Source organism: Staurois parvus, unplaced genomic scaffold, assembly GCF_062004578.1.
Source record: "Staurois parvus isolate SC_StPar_1 unplaced genomic scaffold, SC_StPar_1.0 ptg001003l, whole genome shotgun sequence".
Taxonomy (NCBI): Eukaryota; Metazoa; Chordata; class Amphibia; order Anura; family Ranidae; genus Staurois; species Staurois parvus.
This window is the reverse complement of record NW_028318799.1, coordinates 222,768-243,057: the sequence shown is the minus strand read 5'-3', so window position 1 is coordinate 243,057 and position 20,290 is coordinate 222,768. Positions and strand designations below refer to the sequence as shown.

Below are 20,290 nucleotides of genomic sequence, written 5' to 3'. Positions count from 1 at the left end.
GAAAACACAACCGTACTGGGAACCGAGGTTCCCGTGTGGACTGCGTTTTCCAAAGAAGTGCAGGGACTTCTTCCTTGCGTGTCATGGGGCACGGGAGTCCTTTCAAATGAATGGGCTCTCATGCCCGTGCAAAGCAAGGCCGCATATATGTGAACCAGGGGTGAGATAGTTGTCTGCTGCAGAGGAGCAAAGAGAATGCAGGTAAGTATTTGTGGATTGAGGGATACCCTTTATAAAGATGGGCAAAGTCACAGTGGCCCTTTAAAGATGGATTAAAGAAAGGTGAAATTGATCATTCCTGACTTTATCCCTGCTTGTTAATGTTGGTGAAAACATTTGTGTGCATATACTCTCACATGAGAATTTCCTATTCATGAGTTTATTTTTCTAGTTCTCCTGTTTGCAGTTTACCAAGCTGATGACATTTCAGTTTAAGAACTGATCCCTGATAAGCTGGGTTCTGCGGGGTATGTTAACAAAGCTGTGTACCTTGGTGATATGTTAAATAGTGGAGTGTAATGAAGGGGTTAAGACCTTGAAGCTGCCATTGTAACTAAGCTTGGCACAGAAGTCCGGTGCCAGTCAGCCGCAAACTGGCACATGAGAACTCACGGAGGGGTAGAATAAAGGGATCAGTGACTTGGTGTGTGTGTGTGTCAGCTGAAATCGCATGGCTCAGCACAGGAATAATAATAGATTTTTCTCTCCTCTTCTCTACCTCTCTTCGCTTCACCTCCTTGTTGCGCCTTCTGATTTCTTTACATGCTTCTGTTTGGAACTCCGTTTTACTCCATGCTCTTCCTAACCCTTTGTTTTCACTATGCCCTTTGTAGTCATTTCTTGATGTACAAGTCCAGTGATTTCTCTTGTGTTTCCTCCATTGTGTTGTTCCCTCTGTCTCGCACGTTATTTCTATCTACATATTTGGAAACATTGTCTTGTCATGCCTTTTGTCAAGTCCATCTGAGTCCCTCTCTTTTACAGTGTGTTTGCATCATTCTTCCTGCTTTTTCTTGCTCTTTCTCTTCTTTCAGCCCCAATGATGTCCCTCCGTTCTGCTACTTGGGGTAATGTGTGTCCGCGGCAGTTTCTGTAGCTTGTTCTCTTGGTTTGTATGTGTTTAGGGGATTATATGGGGGACACAGCCGAGAGACGCAAGTCAGTGATGCATGTATATGGGACACAGTGTTTGCACATGTGTGTGGGTGCACTTTGACGCTCGCTCCTACATAGTTGCAGCATGCCTCTTTACATGGATACTTGAATACATAAGGCCCATGTTCTTTACACTACATACATGTACACATCTGTGGCATGCCTCATCCATGCCACATGTCAGCACGGGCACGAAGAACTTGAAATATGCACTTTTCCTCTGGTGATTAGGTGAACTTTTGTACAAATACCCATTTTCCTAGTTAGATGGGTGACACTGACATGACAAGAAAATAACAATTCTTTTATTCTTTTTGTTTTTATGCCTCCACACAGAATGACTCATGGAGCGAGCTGTACTCTTTCGCCCTGTTCAAGGCCATGAGCCACATGCTGTGCATTGGTTATGGGCGTCAGGCCCCAGAAAGCATGTCTGATATTTGGCTTACAATGCTGAGCATGATAGTGGGAGCTACATGCTATGCCATGTTCATTGGACATGCCACAGCTCTCATCCAGTCACTGGACTCGTCCCGAAGACAATACCAAGAAAAGGTGAGTTTGCTTGTATTAATGACCTCATGTCCATTGCACCTATTATGAATAATCTTGGTGGTATTATATTACATTACAAATATAACTTTTGCATTAGGTGTTCAATCCATTTTTTATGGATAGTACATTTTTTTTCATGTTTTTTCTTTCCCTTGACACATTATTGGCTGGTGTGCCTACCACTGATTTCTCTGAAATAGGAAACAGCTGACTGCCTCTTCTTTTTCTTACAAGCGTCACTGGATATCATTGCCTGTGGCAGATCTGACAGGAAATGATCCAAGCTTTTGATACCAACCGAGTGAGGGGGAGTACTTTATAATCTGATATAGAAAAAAGGATTGATAAAAATGCATCACTAGGAAAACTTACCTACCAGACCAGCATCAATGATTATTTACTTACTGCTGTTGTTACTGATATGACTTTAAAAGTTTGCCTGGAACACAAAAGTAGCTTTTATACTACAAGTGGTTCAAATATAGCATCTTCGTTTAATTATCAATAAGTAATTAAAACATCATAATGAGATCTGTTTAATGCTGCATATGTTTCCTGTGTGTATTTGACGATTGTCTTTTTTGCAGTACAAGCAAGTTGAGCAGTACATGTCCTTCCACAAGCTGCCTGCTGATTTTCGCCAAAGGATTCATGACTATTATGAGCATCGATACCAAGGGAAGATGTTTGATGAAGACAGTATTCTGGAGGAGCTGAATGAGCCTTTGCGAGAGGTATGGAGCTAGAGTCCAGGAGGGGTATAAAATGAAATTTACGGTAGCACTGCCCTTTGTGCATAATATTACTAGTATCGGGTACCATAAAATTCATGTAGAACGTATGGGAAATTGTATGAATGAATCATTTGTTTAAGAAGGGTCATCTAATGTATGTGGATGCATTATTTAACCATTTTGGTGAACACCGAGCATATACTGTAGACGTTTCTGGTTTGTAAAATTCTGATAGCTAATATCTGTCACGATAGGAATTTTTTTCATAGACTCTTTTATCATTTACTAATTAACTTCTTTTTGTTAAATATCACATGGCTTCCTTTTAGTTGTGGCCCTATTCATACTATGAAACGTGACAACTGCTATGTGTTTTCACATACGCTGTACTGCACATTTAGACTTAATGCATACTTGCTTATTTTTAAGCTCTTATCAGCTAGTTATGAGCATTTTTTTCTGCCCCTAGTAGCAAATAGTAGTATCCTATATGTCCATGCACACTATTGTAGGCTAGAAGCGTTATTCAAGCTTCAGCTTCTAGGAGCAGAAAAAAAAAACCCTTTTTTTTGCGTTTTTGAGAGCAATTTGCCAGCAGGAAAAAACTCTGAATGCTCAAACACTCCTAACAGCTTTATTCTATTCTTTTTCCCTCTACATGTGCTGTAAAAACGCTATTAAAACACCAACGTTCCTTAACGCTACTAAAAAACGCTATTACCAGCGTTTTTTTCCAGCTTTTTTGAGCTGAAAAAAATGCTAGTATGCACGGAGCCTTCGTTGTCTGGATTGAGTCTAACAAGGCAACACATCCATAATGCAGCATGTTAGATTTTTTCACAATATACTGCAAATATGCACAGCTAATATGTGAGAATGTTCAGCATTTAAAATCTTCTCTTTGTGTATTGCAAATGACCGGTATGGATGAGAACATGTTATAGCATATTTTTACATTCCTATAAATACTTGGGTATAATCACTTGTAAATGTCTTGTGTAGATCAAAGTACATTCTGTATTCCAATGGAACACACAGCAATTCTAATAAATAGAATGAGTAAATTACACTCACATTCCTAATCTTCCTACCAGAAGTCAGGGTCTGGAATCAGTAGTCAGGAGTATTTAGTATACTGATATTCCTAGTCATATAATACAGGGTTATATGCAGCTATCATCAGGTGTTTGGACAGGAGTTGGGCTGGTCTGTAATGTTGCTTTGAGCACTAGATCCTGTGTGAGTGCTAATTTTGGTGCATGGTAAATGAGCCATGGGGTGCTCTACAGATCCAGGGCCATTGTCTGCCAGTGGTAGAGCTGGCAGACACTTTGGGCGATGCAAGAATGGGGTCTAGTTCACTTGCTCCTGCTAGCATGGACTATATCTGGCAGGTATGTGCAATGTGGTATCTCTTTAAACATCTCTGCCAAGAGTGTTAGCAATCCTAGGCTAAAGGGGGAGGTGTGTCTTTTCCAACAAGGGGTCATGGCCTAGGACCAGAAGCACTGGTAAAATATCAGATTTGCCACCATTTTGTGCATTTGGGTGAAGAGCTGTCAGACGCTACTGTGTCTATAAAGCCTTCCTCCAGCATGTTTTACTGTTCCTGTGTGGCACGAGAACAGATGTCTTTACTGCGTCTGTGTGGCCTTACTTTTAATCTTTTAGCTGAGCCCAGACATGCTACTTTTCCCTCTTCTGGGTGCACCATCCACCCCGCAAGAGCATCTTCCAGTCCCCACCACTTGGCTGAGTTAGTTTACCTACTTGGGTTCCCAGCAGCCTACAGTGCCTGGTACAGGCGGCTTTCTCTCCCTCTCCGCAGCAGCAAATGTCATGAATACCCCTCTGGAGACACCTTTTGCACTGCACCTGGCGAAGCACAAGGGATAAAGGGATCAGATAGCACCACTGGTTCAGACTCAGCACATGATTGTATGGGGTGTGATAGGCTAACTCCATAGGGCCTGAGTACCCTCTGATAATTGCCACCAGTTTGACGATCCTACCTTCCTCTGATTTCTGCTGGCCCTTTAGATGCACTACCTTTCTCATATTTATCTAGAGAGGAATTTTCTGCCACATGTCTGATTTCATTGGCCACATTTCAGGTCTTATAGAGGCCATAGACAACAGGGGCCACAATCAAGCACTTTCAGTCAATCTCCCTCTTCCCAGGACCATCTTTGAGGCAGACATACTACCTAAGGAGGTGGTAACTGAGAGGAAAATTCCCCCTCTCCTTCTAAGAAATTGAATCAAAATGAGATGTCCTCATCCCAAAACTGATCCAAAGTTTTCCACTTTAACCCCGTAGGACATACCTCTAGCCCTCGGGTTAAAGTTCTTCTACTGGGATGAAAGGATCATTCCAGTATCAAAATTTTCAGTCGGCAAATGGCTTTCATGCATAAATGATCAATACAGCTGCTCGATCACTTCTACAAGGTGAGGAAGAGGTCCCCCTCCTGCTGCCTATACTGGGGTCTCCCATGCGATCGGGAAGCCTAGTACCACTGCTGTTTGGATTTGCAGTGCACTCAGAGCGGAGGAAGGTACATCTGTACCCGCCTACCCTCTGTGATGTAAGAAACCAGAAGCAACAAGGATTTTGTCACTTTTGTTTTCGATCTGATGTTTACAAACTCTTACCAGCTTGTAAAGAATCTGATCAAACTAAGTTTGATCAGATGCTTTCAGGGCAGAGGAGAGATTTGGGGTCTAATGGACCCCAGATCTCTCTATAAAGAGGACCTATCATGCTTATTGCTATCAGAAGAGATGTTGTTCATTCCTTGTTGATTTAAAATAAATAAATAAAGGGACAGTGTAAAAAAAAAAAAAGTAATTAAAATGCATGTGGATGAGGTAGCAATTTACATACAGGCACCATTGCCAATGGACATATAAAGCACAAATGGTTTCCTCTTCCCAAATAAAGGAAGAGAGAAGCAAAATAAAGGGACTTTAAATGTGCCAAGATTAAACATACACTCCAAATATTACCAAGAATAATTTTTATTTATACACAAAGCAAAAAAATATTTAAAATCATTGCTGTTAAAAGCCGTTATCAGATTTCATCAGACATATCAAATGCTGGTATGTATATAACATGCAAGGGTGTATTAGTTCCAATGATTGCATAAAAGAAGGCGTATTTTGCTATCACCGCTTCATCTGGATCCACGCCCACATAAGAATAGTACAGCAACTATATAAATAGAAAATATAAATTTCAAGCTACTTATACAGACTATATGATATCAAGAAAATTATACAAATCCATATAGTTATTGGAAACAGTGAAAAAAGAAAAGGAGAAAGAAGAGAGAGAGAAGAAAAAAAAGGGGGTCCAACATTCATTGAGGTATATCCAACCGGGGGAAGCCATGGGGGGACAAAATAACAGACACACCTGGGGGGAGCTGAACAACATTGAATCAATCAACTTCTCAAGTGTCTTACCTCCATATCATCATATAATCCCCAATAACATACAAGGAAAAGGCATGGAACAAGTCCCGTGGTCCATACAGAAGGAACCTGCTCTAAAGGAAATATATATAAATTAGTCGACTATAACCAAATAAAAATGGTGTAAATGAGTGATACCCACCCACTATATATACAAATGTGCCGACAGGCTCGCACACTCCACTTAAAGCCTATCATTGTTGACCAGAGTGGGTAAATGAATCAATTGTCATATTATTACTAAACAGATGTATACAATTTTCAGTGATCATAGTCCTTCCAAAAGTGACAAGTAGAATAGTTAATGGCTTCAAGGCTGCTGTGCAAATCAATACAATCCCACTACTCTCATGAACCTCAAACTAAAGCGCCAAGTATCTAAAAGATAACCAAATCCATTCTCACCTCGAAACCAGAGTCGCTCCATGCTCTGCCAGCAGCATACCAATAATGTCTCACATTGTGAGACAGCATTTGAGATGTCCGATGAAATATTGCTAAACGGCTTTTAACCGCAATGAATTTAAATATTATTTTGCTATGTGTATAAATAAAAATTATTTGTGGAAATATTTTGGATTTTAGGTTTAATCTTGGCACTTTTAAAGTCCCTTTATTTTGCTTCTCGCTTCCTTTATTTGGGAAGTGGAAACCATTTGTGGTTCTGACATCTACCTGGTAAAACCTTGTGAATGTGTGAACCGAAGACCATGTAGTGCAAATTTGAGCAACTGACGCCTGATGGCGGATAGCCCAAGATGCCCCCACACTCCTGTTAGAGTGTGCTCTAATCCGAAAGGATGGGATCTTGCCCTTTCAAGCCATGGGCATTAACAGACGGGATGATCCGCGTTACATCCTGCAGAAAGTATGAATCAAGGAGTGAGAAAAAACAGTTTTGAAATCTGACCCTTAATGGTACTTAAGCCCAATTTAATTTCCCCTCCCGATTTGGAAAAAAGACAAATACCTTTCAATCACATTTCTGCAGGTGCCACTTTCTGGCTTCCCACCAGGCAAATAAGATTTCTAGAGCCTGTAATGAAAGCTCCCGGAAGCCGGCTTCCTGGCGCTCAAAAGTGCGGAGAAAACAGGACCCAAGACCCTCTGATCTTACCAGACCTGAGCTTCAATAGCCAAGCCTTGAATCCTAGTGATTGTAAAGCAGGATGCATTATTGGACCCAAGACAATAGGTCTGGGTGGACTGGAAGTATCCAAGGAGTGTCCCCTGCCTGATACACTATGTTGGTGTACCAAGCCCTCCTGGGCTAGGCTAGACTACCACTGTTATCAGTGTTGCCCCCTCCCAGATCCTGCTGAAAGACAAACTGGTCCTTAAGGTGTTACCAGTACATCTACCCTTATTACCAGTGGGACTCTAGACCTGGACACAACCTGTCTAACTTTTTGTAGAACCTGGAATACAGTATATAGACAAAAGTCCATCCAGTTCAACAAAAAAAAAAGTTCTAATCCTATACTCACAGTTGATCCAAAGGAAGACAAGCCCCCCCCCCCCGCAAAGCATGATTCAATTTGCTCCTGCGGGGGAAAAAATCCTTCCTGATCCCCCTAGAGGCAATCGGATATTCCCTGGATCAACTTTAAGTATAATTGTTAGTATCCAATTATATTATATGTATCTAAGAAAGAATCCAGGCCTTTTTTAAAGCAACCCACTGAGCTGGCCAGAACTAACGCTTGAAGGGGTCTATTCCACATTTTCACAGCTTTTACTGTGAAGAAACCTTTCCATATATGGAGATTAAGTCTCTTTTCCTCCAGACGTAAACAGTGCCCCCTTGTCCTCTGTGATAACCTTAAAGTGAATAACTCAACACTACGTTCACTGTATGGACCTCTAATGTATTTATACATGTTGATCATTACCCCCCCCCCCCTTAATCTCCTCTTCTCAAGAGAGAATAAATTCAGTTCCTCTAATCTTTCCTCATAGCTGAGCTCCTCCATGCCTCTTATCAGTTCGGTTGCCCTTCTCTGTACTTTCTCCAGTTCCCCAATGTTCTTTTTGTGAATTGGTGCCCAAAGCTGAACTGCATATTCCAGATGAGGTCTTACTAATGATTTGTACAGGGGTAATATGATATCTCTCTCTCTGGAGTCTATACCTCTTTTAATACAAGAGAGGATTTTGCTCACTTTAGAAACCGCAGCTTGGCATTGCATGCCATTATTAAGCTTGTGATCTACCAGAACTCCCAGATCCTTCTCCACCATTGATTCCCCCAGTTGTACCCCCCCCCCCCCTAGTATATATGGTACATGCATATTCTTAACCCCCAAGTGCATAACCTTACATTTATCAACATTAAATCTCATTTGCCACATGTTTGCCCAATTTAACAGTGCATTGAGGTCAGCTTGTAAGTTGGAGGCATCCTGTAAGGACATTATTCCACTCCATAGCTTGGTGTCATCTGCAAAGACTGAAATGTTACTTTTAATCCCAGACCCTATATCATTTATAAAAAAGTAAGGGTCCCAACACTGAACCTTGGGGTACACCACTAACAATCCTAGACCATTCAGAGTATGAATCATTAACCACTACTCTCTGAATTCTGTCTTTTAGCCGGTTTTCTATCCTTTTACAAACTGATTTTCCAAGCCTGTAGACCAGGGGTGTCAAACGTTTGGCCTTCCAGCTGTTGCAAAACTACAAGTCCCATCATGCCTCTGCCTTTTGGAGTCATGCTTGTAACTGTCAATCTTGCAATGCCTCATGGGACTTCTAGTTTGGCAACATCTGGAGGGCCACCAGTTTGACACCCATGCTGTAGACTTTACCTTACACATTAGCTGTGTGTGGGAAACTGTGTCAAATGTTTTTGCAAAATTCATAAAAAGAAATCAGATTTGTTTGACAACTTATGTCTCTCATTAATCCATGCTGTCTGTTACTTAAAATATTTTTTTCCATTTTTTCCATTCATCTATGTGGCCTTTTATTAAACTGTCCAGTATCTTCCAAACTATAGAAGCTAAACTAACAGGTCTATAATTACTTGGTAAAGATTTTGATCCCTTTTTATATATATATATATATATATATAGGCACCACATTGGCCTTACGACAATCTAGTGGTACTATGCTAGGCATTAAAGAGACACTAAAAATTAGTAACAATGGCTTTAAAATGACAGAGCTCCGTTGTTTTAGGACCCTTGGGTGAATGTCATGTGGTCCAGGTGCTTAATTCACCTTTAGAGTAGATACATTTATATAGTCTTACAGATACAACCGACTCTTTAAGAGCAATCTTAATGCTGATGTAGAACACGATGAAAATGAGCTTGACTCCCCTGGCTTACAGCATAAAAGATAAAACACCTCCAGCACTCTTAACGTGCTTGCTCCACTAGATTAACCCTCTGTTTCCTAAATTTTTAGTTCATACCTGCTCAATATTCTATTAGGTGGACATCCAGGCTTCTTAGGATGCAGCTTTCAGCTGAAAGGTCTTACAGCAGCACTCTGTTGGGTCCATTGATCGTTGTTATTGTTGAGCCTGTTGGCACAGTTCTGTTTGCCATGTTGTTGCCCACTCATTTTATTCATTGCTTGAGGATGTCCTAGGGTCTTTGAATATCCAGCCTTTGGCATATACTGTATATATAAGATAATAGGAATTTTTACTTACCTAAAAATTCCATATAATGGAGACAGAAAAGCACATAGACCACCCTCTATTCTTGTGTTTGTCTGCATTGCTTGCTCATAAACTGAGGTCTCATTAGTGGGGTAGGGTTACACAGGCATGTCAAAAAAAGCTTTGCCAATGTCCAATCACCTGAACGTAGCAGGCTATAGCCCAGGATCTATGACTATACATCTTGTGCCCTCTACTGTACCCCAAGATAAGGAATTTACTGGCAAGTTAAAATGCCTCTTTTTGACTTACCAGTATAATCCTCTCCAGTACAGGACACAGGTCCAATCTCTCTGTTATCATGATCTCACTATTGTTTTCTGACTTGAGGCTTGCCGGGAGTAGAAGGGAGATATATAGTAGTTTGTCCCTGCAGATTTTTTTTGGCCAGTGTCTAATCACCTGAAGGAAGCATTATATAACCGATGGTTTGAGACTGAGGTCCTTTTCACGCGGCTGATGCGATTTAGGTACGCCTGTCAATTTTCAGGCAGACCTGATTTGATGGTCCATTCACCTTTATGAACAAGAGGGTGTAAATGGACTTGTGTCCGTTTACACCCACTGATCTCTTAGTCCTCTTAAAAAAAAAAAAAAAAAGAAAGAAATGGGATCTGTCCTTTTTCGCTTAGGCGGATCAAATTGAAGGGTGGCGGAGTCAGTTTACACCCTGCCACCCATAGAGCACTGCAGGCTCTGTCTCTGCATAAACTGAGCAGACACGGATGTGTCATCCACTTGCTCTGCTGTGATCTGTAGAGGATCTGTGAACTTCATTTTACTGTTTAGTCAGAACCCTGTTTTTCCCTCTCAAAGTAGCAAACACAATATATTTAGGACTATGTGGAATTTCCCAAAACAATGGAAGATGGAAAAACTGACTTCTATCCTAAATGTCCACTGACACTTCTCCTTAACAGGGAGAATAGGGAAACTGTTTTCATACACTAGTCTTTAGCTATCAACACTTATGAAGCCTACCCCACCCTCACCTAACAGCCGCTGCCCTTCCCTCCTCCTACCACTCCATCCCCCACAGCCGTTTCCTCCTGTGCCTCTACCCCCTCCCTCCTAGATTGTAAGCTTGAAAGAGTAGGGCCCTCTTACCCTTGATGTTACTGTTCTGTTTCATTTATTGTCCCCCCCTCTATTGTACAGCGCTGAGCAAACCCTTTGGCGCTATATAAACTCGATAAATAAATAAAATAAATAAATGATGCTTCTGAAGAGAAATAACTGTCTCTGAATATATGCAGAGGTGAAAGAATTGTGAAATTGTGCTTAAACATATTACTTGCACTTCACACATCAGCTTTTGTGGATCATTGATGCAATACAAATGCTGAATTCACTTGCATCAATCAAAATCTTCAAACAATTTTAAAGTTTTTGATTTAAAAAAAATGAAAGAAGAAGCAGTCCTTTAAGAAATGATCAATTGCTCCAAAGACCACATGTGTTCATCTTGCAACTAATTTGAGTTATCTAAACCATCCAGTTGCTTTCATCTTTGATAAGTCTCTCCAAATCAGTCGCAAAAGTGATCAAGGCAGCAGAGGGAAATTAATGAGAGTTGCTAAATTTAATCAGAATACAGAACAAAGATACCGGTTTTAATTAAAAAAACAAACAAACAGATGGTTGATGTGGGAATCAGATAAAAGTTGTTCTAAATAACACCATTTCCACAATTCACAGATTTAACCTGGCCCATTTTGGACTAATTTTCCCTACCGTGCAGTCATCCTGTACCAGTTGTTAGGCCCACAATAGTATGATTTGTCTCAGTTGAACATGCAGTATGTGAAATAGAGCAATAAGGATAACTTAAAGTGTATGTCAAGACAAAACATTTTCTCTTCATTTTGAATAGAATGGGAAAGAGTTTGAACCTCTCAAGTTTTTACTGCTATTATTTGCTCCACTAAAGAAACTTACCTTCATTTTTTTGTTGTACTGCTGATATTTCACGAGACAGGAAGTGAGGAGAATTTAAAACAGCAACACAGATGTAATAAATTTCTTTAGTAGAGTAGGGGAAAGATAGAACCCCTTTTAGATTTGTTTTTTTTTCTCTGTATCCCTGTTGTAGATTTTCTCTCTCTTCCTGTCACTTTCACATCAGCAGGACAAGAAATGAGGATACATTTCTCTAATGAAGGATAGATAGGAAGGTAGGAGTAAAAACCAAAGAATTGTAACTCTTCTAACATTGACTCTATACACACTAGGCTTTAACCCACACTTCAAACCACCTTTACAGTCACTTTTACCCCTTTCACAGATTCTGGGGAACTCCAGAAAGGCTTAGTGACCGTTTCTGGTGTTAGGTCCCCTTAGAACGACCTGCACCTAATTCAGGCAAGCATTTCCTTTTTGGTATCATTACTGACACAGACAACAAACTTGGGTAGCAGCTGTTGATCCATTCATTACTATGCACTCTCAATCAACAGCAAGGTTGACTTGGTGGGAATCTCATCTGAGGAAGGAGTGTCCAGTATGGACAGATGGAGCGACAGATTCATGTACCTCTGACAGGCACATGAATTGGGCACAGGCATTGAAAATTTCAGAGCAGTAGCCTAATTGAATTCCAAGGGATGTCTGCAACACCTTTTATGAATTCCCCCTTTGTGTCAAGGAAATTTAATATGTCAAATATAATGGCCTTTTCAGTTAAATTATATATGTTTATCTCAATACAAAGGATGTGTTTTATTTTACCTTTGTTATACCCATGTTTGTGCTTAGGAAATAGTGAACTTCAACTGCCGCAAGCTGGTAGCATCAATGCCACTGTTTGCCAATGCTGATCCTTGCTTCGTTACGGCAATGCTGACCAAACTAAAATTTGAGGTATTCCAGCCTACGGATTATATAATTCGGGAAGGAACTATCGGCAAGAAGATGTACTTTATTCAGCATGGTGTGGTGAGCGTACTTACAAAGGGCAACAAGGAGGTGAAACTCTCAGATGGCTCTTACTTTGGAGGTGAGCTTACAGAATTTTTTAACCACAGTAGCGCTGTCGTGTTGTCCTATATATTAGTAAGCATATGTAGTAAATCTCACATGACAGCACAGGAATGGAATTCTGATTTGTTTGTGAATCGCCTAGAATTACTGCCGTTGGTTTGAAAGGTAACTAAATGTTAATGACGTCATTGTCATAAGTCGGTTTAAATGGAAGTATTACATTAAGGGGATAAATATCTAATAGTCTTAGGAGATTGAGAACAGAAGATATGAAAAATTAAGGTGGTGTAATGGTAAGCAGTGTTTTCAAGCACACGTGTGACCTCCTGTCAAGGCATCCCATAGTTGTACACTGCCAGCTGTCATTTAACCTTTTTGTCAAGGATGGCAGCTAGCATAACTACATTTACACAGTCTTTTTTGACACCTATGGGAACTTATTTAGTCTTTTGAATAACATTAGTAGCTCATTCACGTAATGTAAGTTTAACTTTTTCATTTTAGGTTTAGTGTACCTTAAGGCTTTTCTTTATACTACTCTGAAATTCATTCTCTACGCTTGGCAGAGAGCAAACCGCTTACAAATGTAATCGCTTAAATCCTGCTTTACAACTGGAAGCTTATATATATATATATGTGTGTGTGTGTGTGTGTGTGTGTGTGTGTGTGTGTGTGTGTAACACAACCTAGTCCTAGTTCTTATTTCATCACTGCTTAGTAATTCACACAAAACTGCTATGTTAAGAGTGTAACTCCAGTCAAAACTTGTCTTCTAGTTTAAGGTAGCATAAGAATAGGTTAGAATTTCTGTCAAAAATTGCCATCAGTGTACCTGTTTGGAAAAGTAAACCTCAGTATTTGTCTTATAAACTGCTGTCGCTAGGAGAAAAATTAAGAATACAAATATCACAGCTGTCACTGAAACAGAAGTAAGAGGATATTTTTGAGTTTGGAGAGTATTTCCTCCTTTTGTGGAGATTTCTATATATTTAAAGTGGAACATTAGTTAAGTCCTGTTAGATCACTTCAGGCTGGCCCCTTTTGCAGGTCTAGCTATATAAAACATTAAAAATATGTGCCTATGCTATTTAAAATCCAGTAATACACTGTCTCATCCTGCTCTGCACATGCTCAGTTGCTCTCTATTTTTAGGCACTACCGAATTTGTAGTGCCTAAAAATCCCTGTTGCAATATAATTACTTGCAGGAAATTTAAGATGTTACAGGTCAGAAGACACCTGTCTTAATTCCTGTTTTCAACTCTTGGTTTTTAATATTATTATTATACAGGATTTATATAGCGCCAACAGTTTGTTCAGCGCTTTACAATATAACGGGAGACAATACAGCAACAATACAGTTCAATACAAGAGGTTTAGGAGGGCCTGATCCTTGGAGCTTACAATCTACTTTAGTTCAAAATTTCACTTTTGTTCACAAATTCCACATTCAAGCCACCATCAAGTGTGAACAAGCTCAGTGTGAGTTCTATAGAAACTTATATACACCTGATATTGATGCGTTCGTTTATAAGAAAACGTATCACACTAGTTTTATGTTGCCCTCTTTTATGTTTTTAATAAATATTACAAATAAAATGACATTTTATTACTCATATAGGTACATTATCTGTATCAGTGAATGTTAACGTGATCTGCCTAACTTTTTCTGCTCATCTATTCTTATTGTTGATGTATTTTATGTGTGGTTCAGGACAATCTCTCTTCTTTCAATGTGGTCCAGGAACGTCAAACGTTTGGACACCCCTGCTTTATACGCTTACTAATCTGTTTTCAGAAAGATCCAGCAGTTGCATCCCCATATATGTCATAACAGATTCACTTAAAACTAAACTCTGTAGTATAAATATATATACTTAAGGGCAATGTCCCTTTTACTGATTTTATCCTTTAAGTAAACCCTCCACCCATTTTGTCCTTGCTCCCAAATTATTCACTTTGTGTTCAAATATGTCTGTTCATATACAGCTATTATTCTATAGGAGTGTGCGTACAGATACAGGCTATCTGTTGTAAAGAATCTGATTTTAAGTAACTGTGTATATTGTTTTTTTTAATAATAATGGGATGTAATTGCAATAAAATTGTGGACTCAGGAGTCAATTCACACTCTATCCCACAAAGACAATATCACTAAAGGGGTAGGGTGCTATGACAAAGATAGAAGTTACATCTTAACCCCAGACTGGTTAGACATAAACAGCTAGATGGAGCAGTAGGTGGCACTAATACCTCCTTTTTCAAAAAAATGAGAGGTGCTTCAAGGTAACTCTAGAAGTATCCCGCTGATGAATAATCCAGCTTATCCCTGACCCAAAAGCATTGGTCTAGGAATGCTCCTGAACCCCCAAATCCAATGAACCAGCAGCATCCATGGAGAGAGGAACAGGAGTCTTAGCAGTAGATGAACATTTACATGTTTGAGGGAGCATCATGGGAAAGGTCCCCATGGACCTGTCTTAAAAAGCTGCAAATCGGTCATAGAAAAAAAAAAAAAAAGGACCTAACCTCAAATAGACGGGTTCCCAGATCTCTTTAAGGCACTTTTGTTTCTGTGGGAAGATAACATCAGCTAGAGTGTTTTGTCAACTGACAGCCCAGTGAGACACAGGATCCTCCTTCAGCACCCCTTTTGGTGCGCACAGCAGGGTCAGAAGCGCACCAAAAGGCATGAGCCTCTTCTCCATTAGCAGAGGTTGCTGGCTCCAGCACTGGAGCCAGACTACCTCTCCTGATACAGAAATTACCTGTATCCTTCTTGGTGGTGAAGGTACAGTAATTCCTAGATTGTGTCCAATTGGGTCTGACACAGGAAGCCTACCCAAAATGGGATCCCATGATGTAGAAGGAATCGTCTGTTCTTGAAGACCACACAGCAGTCAAACTCTGCATGGGAGGAGAAAAATCCTTACCAGCTGGGCTGGAGATGCTGAGTATATATAAGAAGGGTGGTGACCCAGATAGGGTACAGTCCTAGAGGCTGAACTGACAGGGGGGACTGGAGCAAGGGTCCCCAAGGAGACCAGGGAAAAGTACCCCCCTGAAGGTAAAGCAAAGGTCTGAAGAGACCATATATGCAAAGGCCAAATGCCTCAGCATCGTAACCAGTGTGCTGTGCACATCTGTGTGGACTATGTGAGGCACAAGTTTAGACACTTCAAACAAGCCATCACAAGGATCCAGACAGCTATTTCACCTACTCTGTAACAAAGGGGTCAACCCTTGCTGTGGATTGATCCTTTTTGAAGGATCTAACCCAGGGGTGGGCAAACTTTTTGACTTGAGGGCCGCAATGGGTTCATATATTGGACCCGGGGGCCGGACCAAGAGTAGATGAATGATGTGTATGTGTCATCCATAGTAAGTATAGTAATATTCCCCCATAGTAAGCATAGTAATTAATCCCCCATATAGTAATTAATCCCCCATATAGTAATTCATCCCCCATAGTAATTCATCCCCCCTATAGTAATTCATTCCCCATATTAATTCATCCCCCATATTAAGTCCCCAAGTCCCCCCTGTGTCAATTCACTTACCTTTGCTCCGCGCGTTCCTCTCGCCGTGTTCCCGCGCCGTTCCGGTCTTCAGGGCGGACTGTGAGAGGAGCCTAGCTCCCCTCCCCTCACGTTCGTCACCCTGCCCCGCCTACACACATCCTGACAGCCACATCCGCGGGCCGGATTAAAAGGTCCGCCGGGCCGTAGTTTGCCCATTGCTGATCTAACCCATTCTGACATGGATTGACAGATCAGGGACACGGCCAACTCAAGGCAGAACTTGTCACTGAAAACTGAGAATTAAGGAGGATTTCAGCTGCTGGTCAGTATAATCATTAAAGGTGATCAAGCCCTGTACAGGTTTAGTGGTTTTCCTGTCAAGGTGGGTCACTGGCCTGTCTACAATAGGTATATACCACTCTTTGGCAAATTCCCTTTCGGAATCAGAAGCTCTGAAAAACCCAAGGATGAAGACAGCAAGCTCAAACTCCAAAATGAAGAGTAGTGCATACTGCATCAAGGGCCAAATTAGCATTTGTGATTCTGAGAGACTGCGGTACCTCATAAACAGTCTCCGAGGACAGACTGAAGATTCTGGATCTGAGTCAGAGATGGCCATTGTGACTGATGGTCTGGCCTATTGTAAGGCCTCAGACAGATCAGAAAATTACTCTACAGGGTAGGCATCGGAGACACACTTAGTCTTTGTGGTTGGTATCTGTGAGGTAATGGGTAAATTTGACCACAAAGTCTAGTGTGCCTGCAGTAAAAGAAAGCTACATAATAAGACTCATTAACCATTAGGGCCAATGGAACATTAGATAAATGTGAGCCTCAGCCTTTTTTTTTTTTTTGGGGGGGGGGGGGGGAGATTATCGAAGAATAGGCGCACACATGTTCTCAATCTATATAGTTAAACTAGACTGGTGGAGGAATGTTAAATACATAAATAACAGCGCATACAATGAAATGAATGGGACAATAATAATAACCATGGAGACAGTGATTATGTAATGCCCATATGAATACGGCTAATAAGAAAAAAAACAAATGTAGAAAGCAACACTGCTAATAAAGAAAAAGGCGCCTCTAAGTGTAGACATAAGACAGGTTTATTGCACACAATAAAGAGCAACTTACAAGGTGGGATAAAACAGGCACATCAAAATCCATCAAGGGAGGGATCGCCACGGTGAGGAGACAAGTACATGGCTGCTGATAATGACAAACCTTCTGTCGGCATTCCAAGCAAGCCGGCAAGATGGAAGGAGCCTGGTACCGAGAAACTTTGTTTCTTCTACATGGTTCTGACCAGGAGCAGTGACAAACAGAATCCTCCTTTCTGTGTAAAGGTTGCACATGCTCATTCGGTCCAATCACAATACTTTGTACTATTGGAGAGTTAAAGTCCTGAAGGCACACTGGTATAGTAAGATATAATTGATATGTGTATATGGAATAAATGCATATTGATTCACCAAGCTCTTCTAGTAACTTACAAATTATTATTTTTTTTTTCGTACAGAGATCTGCCTGCTGACACGGGGGCGACGGACTGCCAGTGTCCGCGCTGACACATACTGTCGTCTCTACTCCCTCTCTGTGGATCATTTCAATGAGGTGTTGGAGGAATACCCAATGATGCGGCGTGCATTTGAGACAGTTGCCATAGACAGATTGGATAGAATAGGTAAGAAGTCTATTAACAATAGACTAGTTATTAAAAAACACTGTCTATACACTATGCCTATTAAAATCAGCAAAGCCTCGCACAGAGGTGCAAAGAAATGCAGTCTAATGCTTCTGCAAGTACATTACCTTAAGATGTCTATATTAAAAGGCATGGTATAGTGAGTGTCATTTTAAAGTGGTAGTCGACAGAAAAAAAAAATCTTAACCTTTCAAGTTAAGAGCATAATTATAGAACATCATGAAAGACTTATCTTAAAACAAAACTTCCATCTTCATCTGGCCTTCCTTCCTGGGCTTGCGGATTCTGGCCATTTGAATGGCTGAGTCGCAATAATGTCATACTTGTGCATGCACACGGAAGTCACGGCAGCGGCACAGAGCTTTGAAGAGCGATTATTCGCAAATGGAAGAAATACAACATAACAATTGCCCTCGGTCTAGAGCTCCATGCAAGATTACGCCCCATGGGGTAATGATGAACATGAGAAACTGAGGGATCAGCCCAGAACTACACTGGAGGAGATTGTGAATGATATTATGTTAGTTGGGACCATAGTCCCCAAACAAACCACTGGTAATACAATACACCGCCATTGATTGATCCTGCAGGGCCAGCAAGGTCCCCCTCCTCAGGAAGGCACATGTACAGGCCCATCTGAAGTTCGCCAATGAACATCTAAATGATTCAGAAAAGGTTTGGGAGAAAGTGCTGTGGTCAGATGAAACCAAAATTGAGCTCTTTGGCATTAACTTGACTCGCTGTGTTTAGAGGAAGAAAAATGCTATGACCTTAAGAACACCATCCCTACAGTCTAAACACGGAGGTGGAATCATTATGCTTTGGGGCTGTTTCTCTGCTAAAGGTACAGGCTGACTTTGCCGCATTGGGAGGCCAATGGACGGGGCCATGTATTGTAAAATCTTGGATGAGAACCTTCTTCCCTCAGTCAGAACACTGCAGATGGGTCATGGATGGGTCTTCCAGCATGACAATGACCCAAAACATACTGCCAAGGCAACAAAGGAGTGACTCAAGAAGAAGCACATTAAGGTCATGGAGTGGCCTAGCCAGTCTCCAGACCTTAATCCTATAAAAAATTTATGGAGGGTAACAGCCAAGAAACCTTAAGGATTTAGAGCAGATCTGTAAAGAAGAGTGGACCAAAATCTCTCCTGAGATGTGTGCAAACCTGGTAACCAACTACAAGAAATGTCTTCCCTCCATGCTTGCCAACAGTCATGTATTGCTTGGGGATCAAATACGTATTTTACTTACTGAACTGCAACTCAATATATAACATTTGTATCATGTGTTTTTGGTTGATATTCTGTCTCTATCATTTAACCTGTTCTCGCCTGGCCAATAGCAGAATGACGGCCAAGCAGGACTCTCGTCGATCTGGGCATCATATGACATCCTTCCCGGAATGCGCCACGCTGTGGCGAGATCTGTCACCACTGTATACCTCGGACACAGCCAATGACAGATCTGTGTAGCAGCCCATTGCCTGTACCATGTGACCTGCTGTGACCAATCACAGCAGGTCACATGACAATTGTAAACAATGGATGGCTTCCTTTCATGCCATCCATTGTATACAATTGTGTCACTAGCTGTGATTGGTCACAGTGATCACATGCACAGACTGGGCCAATCGCAGCCCACCTGTGTCACGTGATTAGCTGTGGCCAATCACAGCTAATCACAACAAAAAAACCTGAATTAATCGATTTCATTCAGTTAAATGCTTGCTTATAGCAAAGAAATCCTTTGCTATAAACAATCATAAATGTGAAACCCCCCCCCCAAACAAAAACTGATCACTTCCCCAAAGTAGTACAATGATACTACTCTGGTCATAGTGTAATATGATCAAAAAAATCTTTAAAAAAATATCCCTGAGTATCCCTAATCACTGGTGACAGTATTAAAAAAAAAAAAAAAAAAGTGAAAATTTTTTTTAGTTTAATTTTCCAAAAAATGATGACAAAAAAATACAACTTCAAAAAACTTGCCATGCCTCTTATTAACTTCTTGGCGCCGGTGCCTCCTGGCTCTTTAACCACTTCCTGTCCGGACACTTTTACCCCCTTCCTGTCCAGGGCAATTTTTAGCTTTCAGCGCTATCACACTTTGAATGACAATTGCGCGGTCATGCAACACTGTACCCATATGAATTTTTTACCATTTTTTTGAGACAGATAAAGCTTTATTTTGGTGGTATTTATTCACCGCTGGGATTTTTATTTTTTTTACTATGTAAATGAAAATGTTCAAAAATTTTGAAAAAAAGTGTTTTTTTAAATAAAATTTTGCAAATAAATAATATTTCATCATAAATCTTAGCCAAAATTTATTCCGTTATTTTTTTTAGTAAAAAAAAAAATCCAAATTAGTTTATAACCAAAAATTATAATTTTTAAACATTTTTTTTTACATTTTATTTTATTTTGTTATATTATTATTTTTTATTTTATTTTTTTTACATACTGTCACCCTAG

At 40.5% G+C, this 20,290-nt stretch overlaps 2 protein-coding genes across 3 annotated transcripts in view; one reads left to right on the top strand and one right to left on the bottom strand.

The window, feature by feature from the left end:
* HCN2 (hyperpolarization activated cyclic nucleotide gated potassium and sodium channel 2) overlaps positions 1 to 20,290 on the top strand; it is a 160,478-nt gene that overhangs the window by 132,659 nt on the left and 7,529 nt on the right. The window contains exons 4-7 of the mRNA XM_089657458.1: positions 1,492 to 1,710; positions 2,298 to 2,444; positions 12,352 to 12,592; positions 17,622 to 17,786. Coding sequence (XP_089513584.1) covers positions 1,492 to 1,710; positions 2,298 to 2,444; positions 12,352 to 12,592; positions 17,622 to 17,786 — 772 coding nt within the window. The remainder of the gene's footprint in view (positions 1 to 1,491; positions 1,711 to 2,297; positions 2,445 to 12,351; positions 12,593 to 17,621; positions 17,787 to 20,290) is intronic.
* POLRMT (RNA polymerase mitochondrial) overlaps positions 5,450 to 20,290 on the bottom strand; it is a 162,412-nt gene continuing 147,571 nt past the window's right edge. The window contains exons 20-22 of one of the 2 annotated variants that reach the window (XR_016307397.1): positions 9,346 to 9,554; positions 5,916 to 5,998; positions 5,450 to 5,661 (exon numbers count right to left, since the gene is read on the bottom strand). The gene's annotated coding sequence lies outside the window, so the exon portion shown is untranslated. The remainder of the gene's footprint in view (positions 5,662 to 5,915; positions 5,999 to 9,345; positions 9,555 to 20,290) is intronic. The other variant, XR_016307398.1, reaches the window with a different exon arrangement.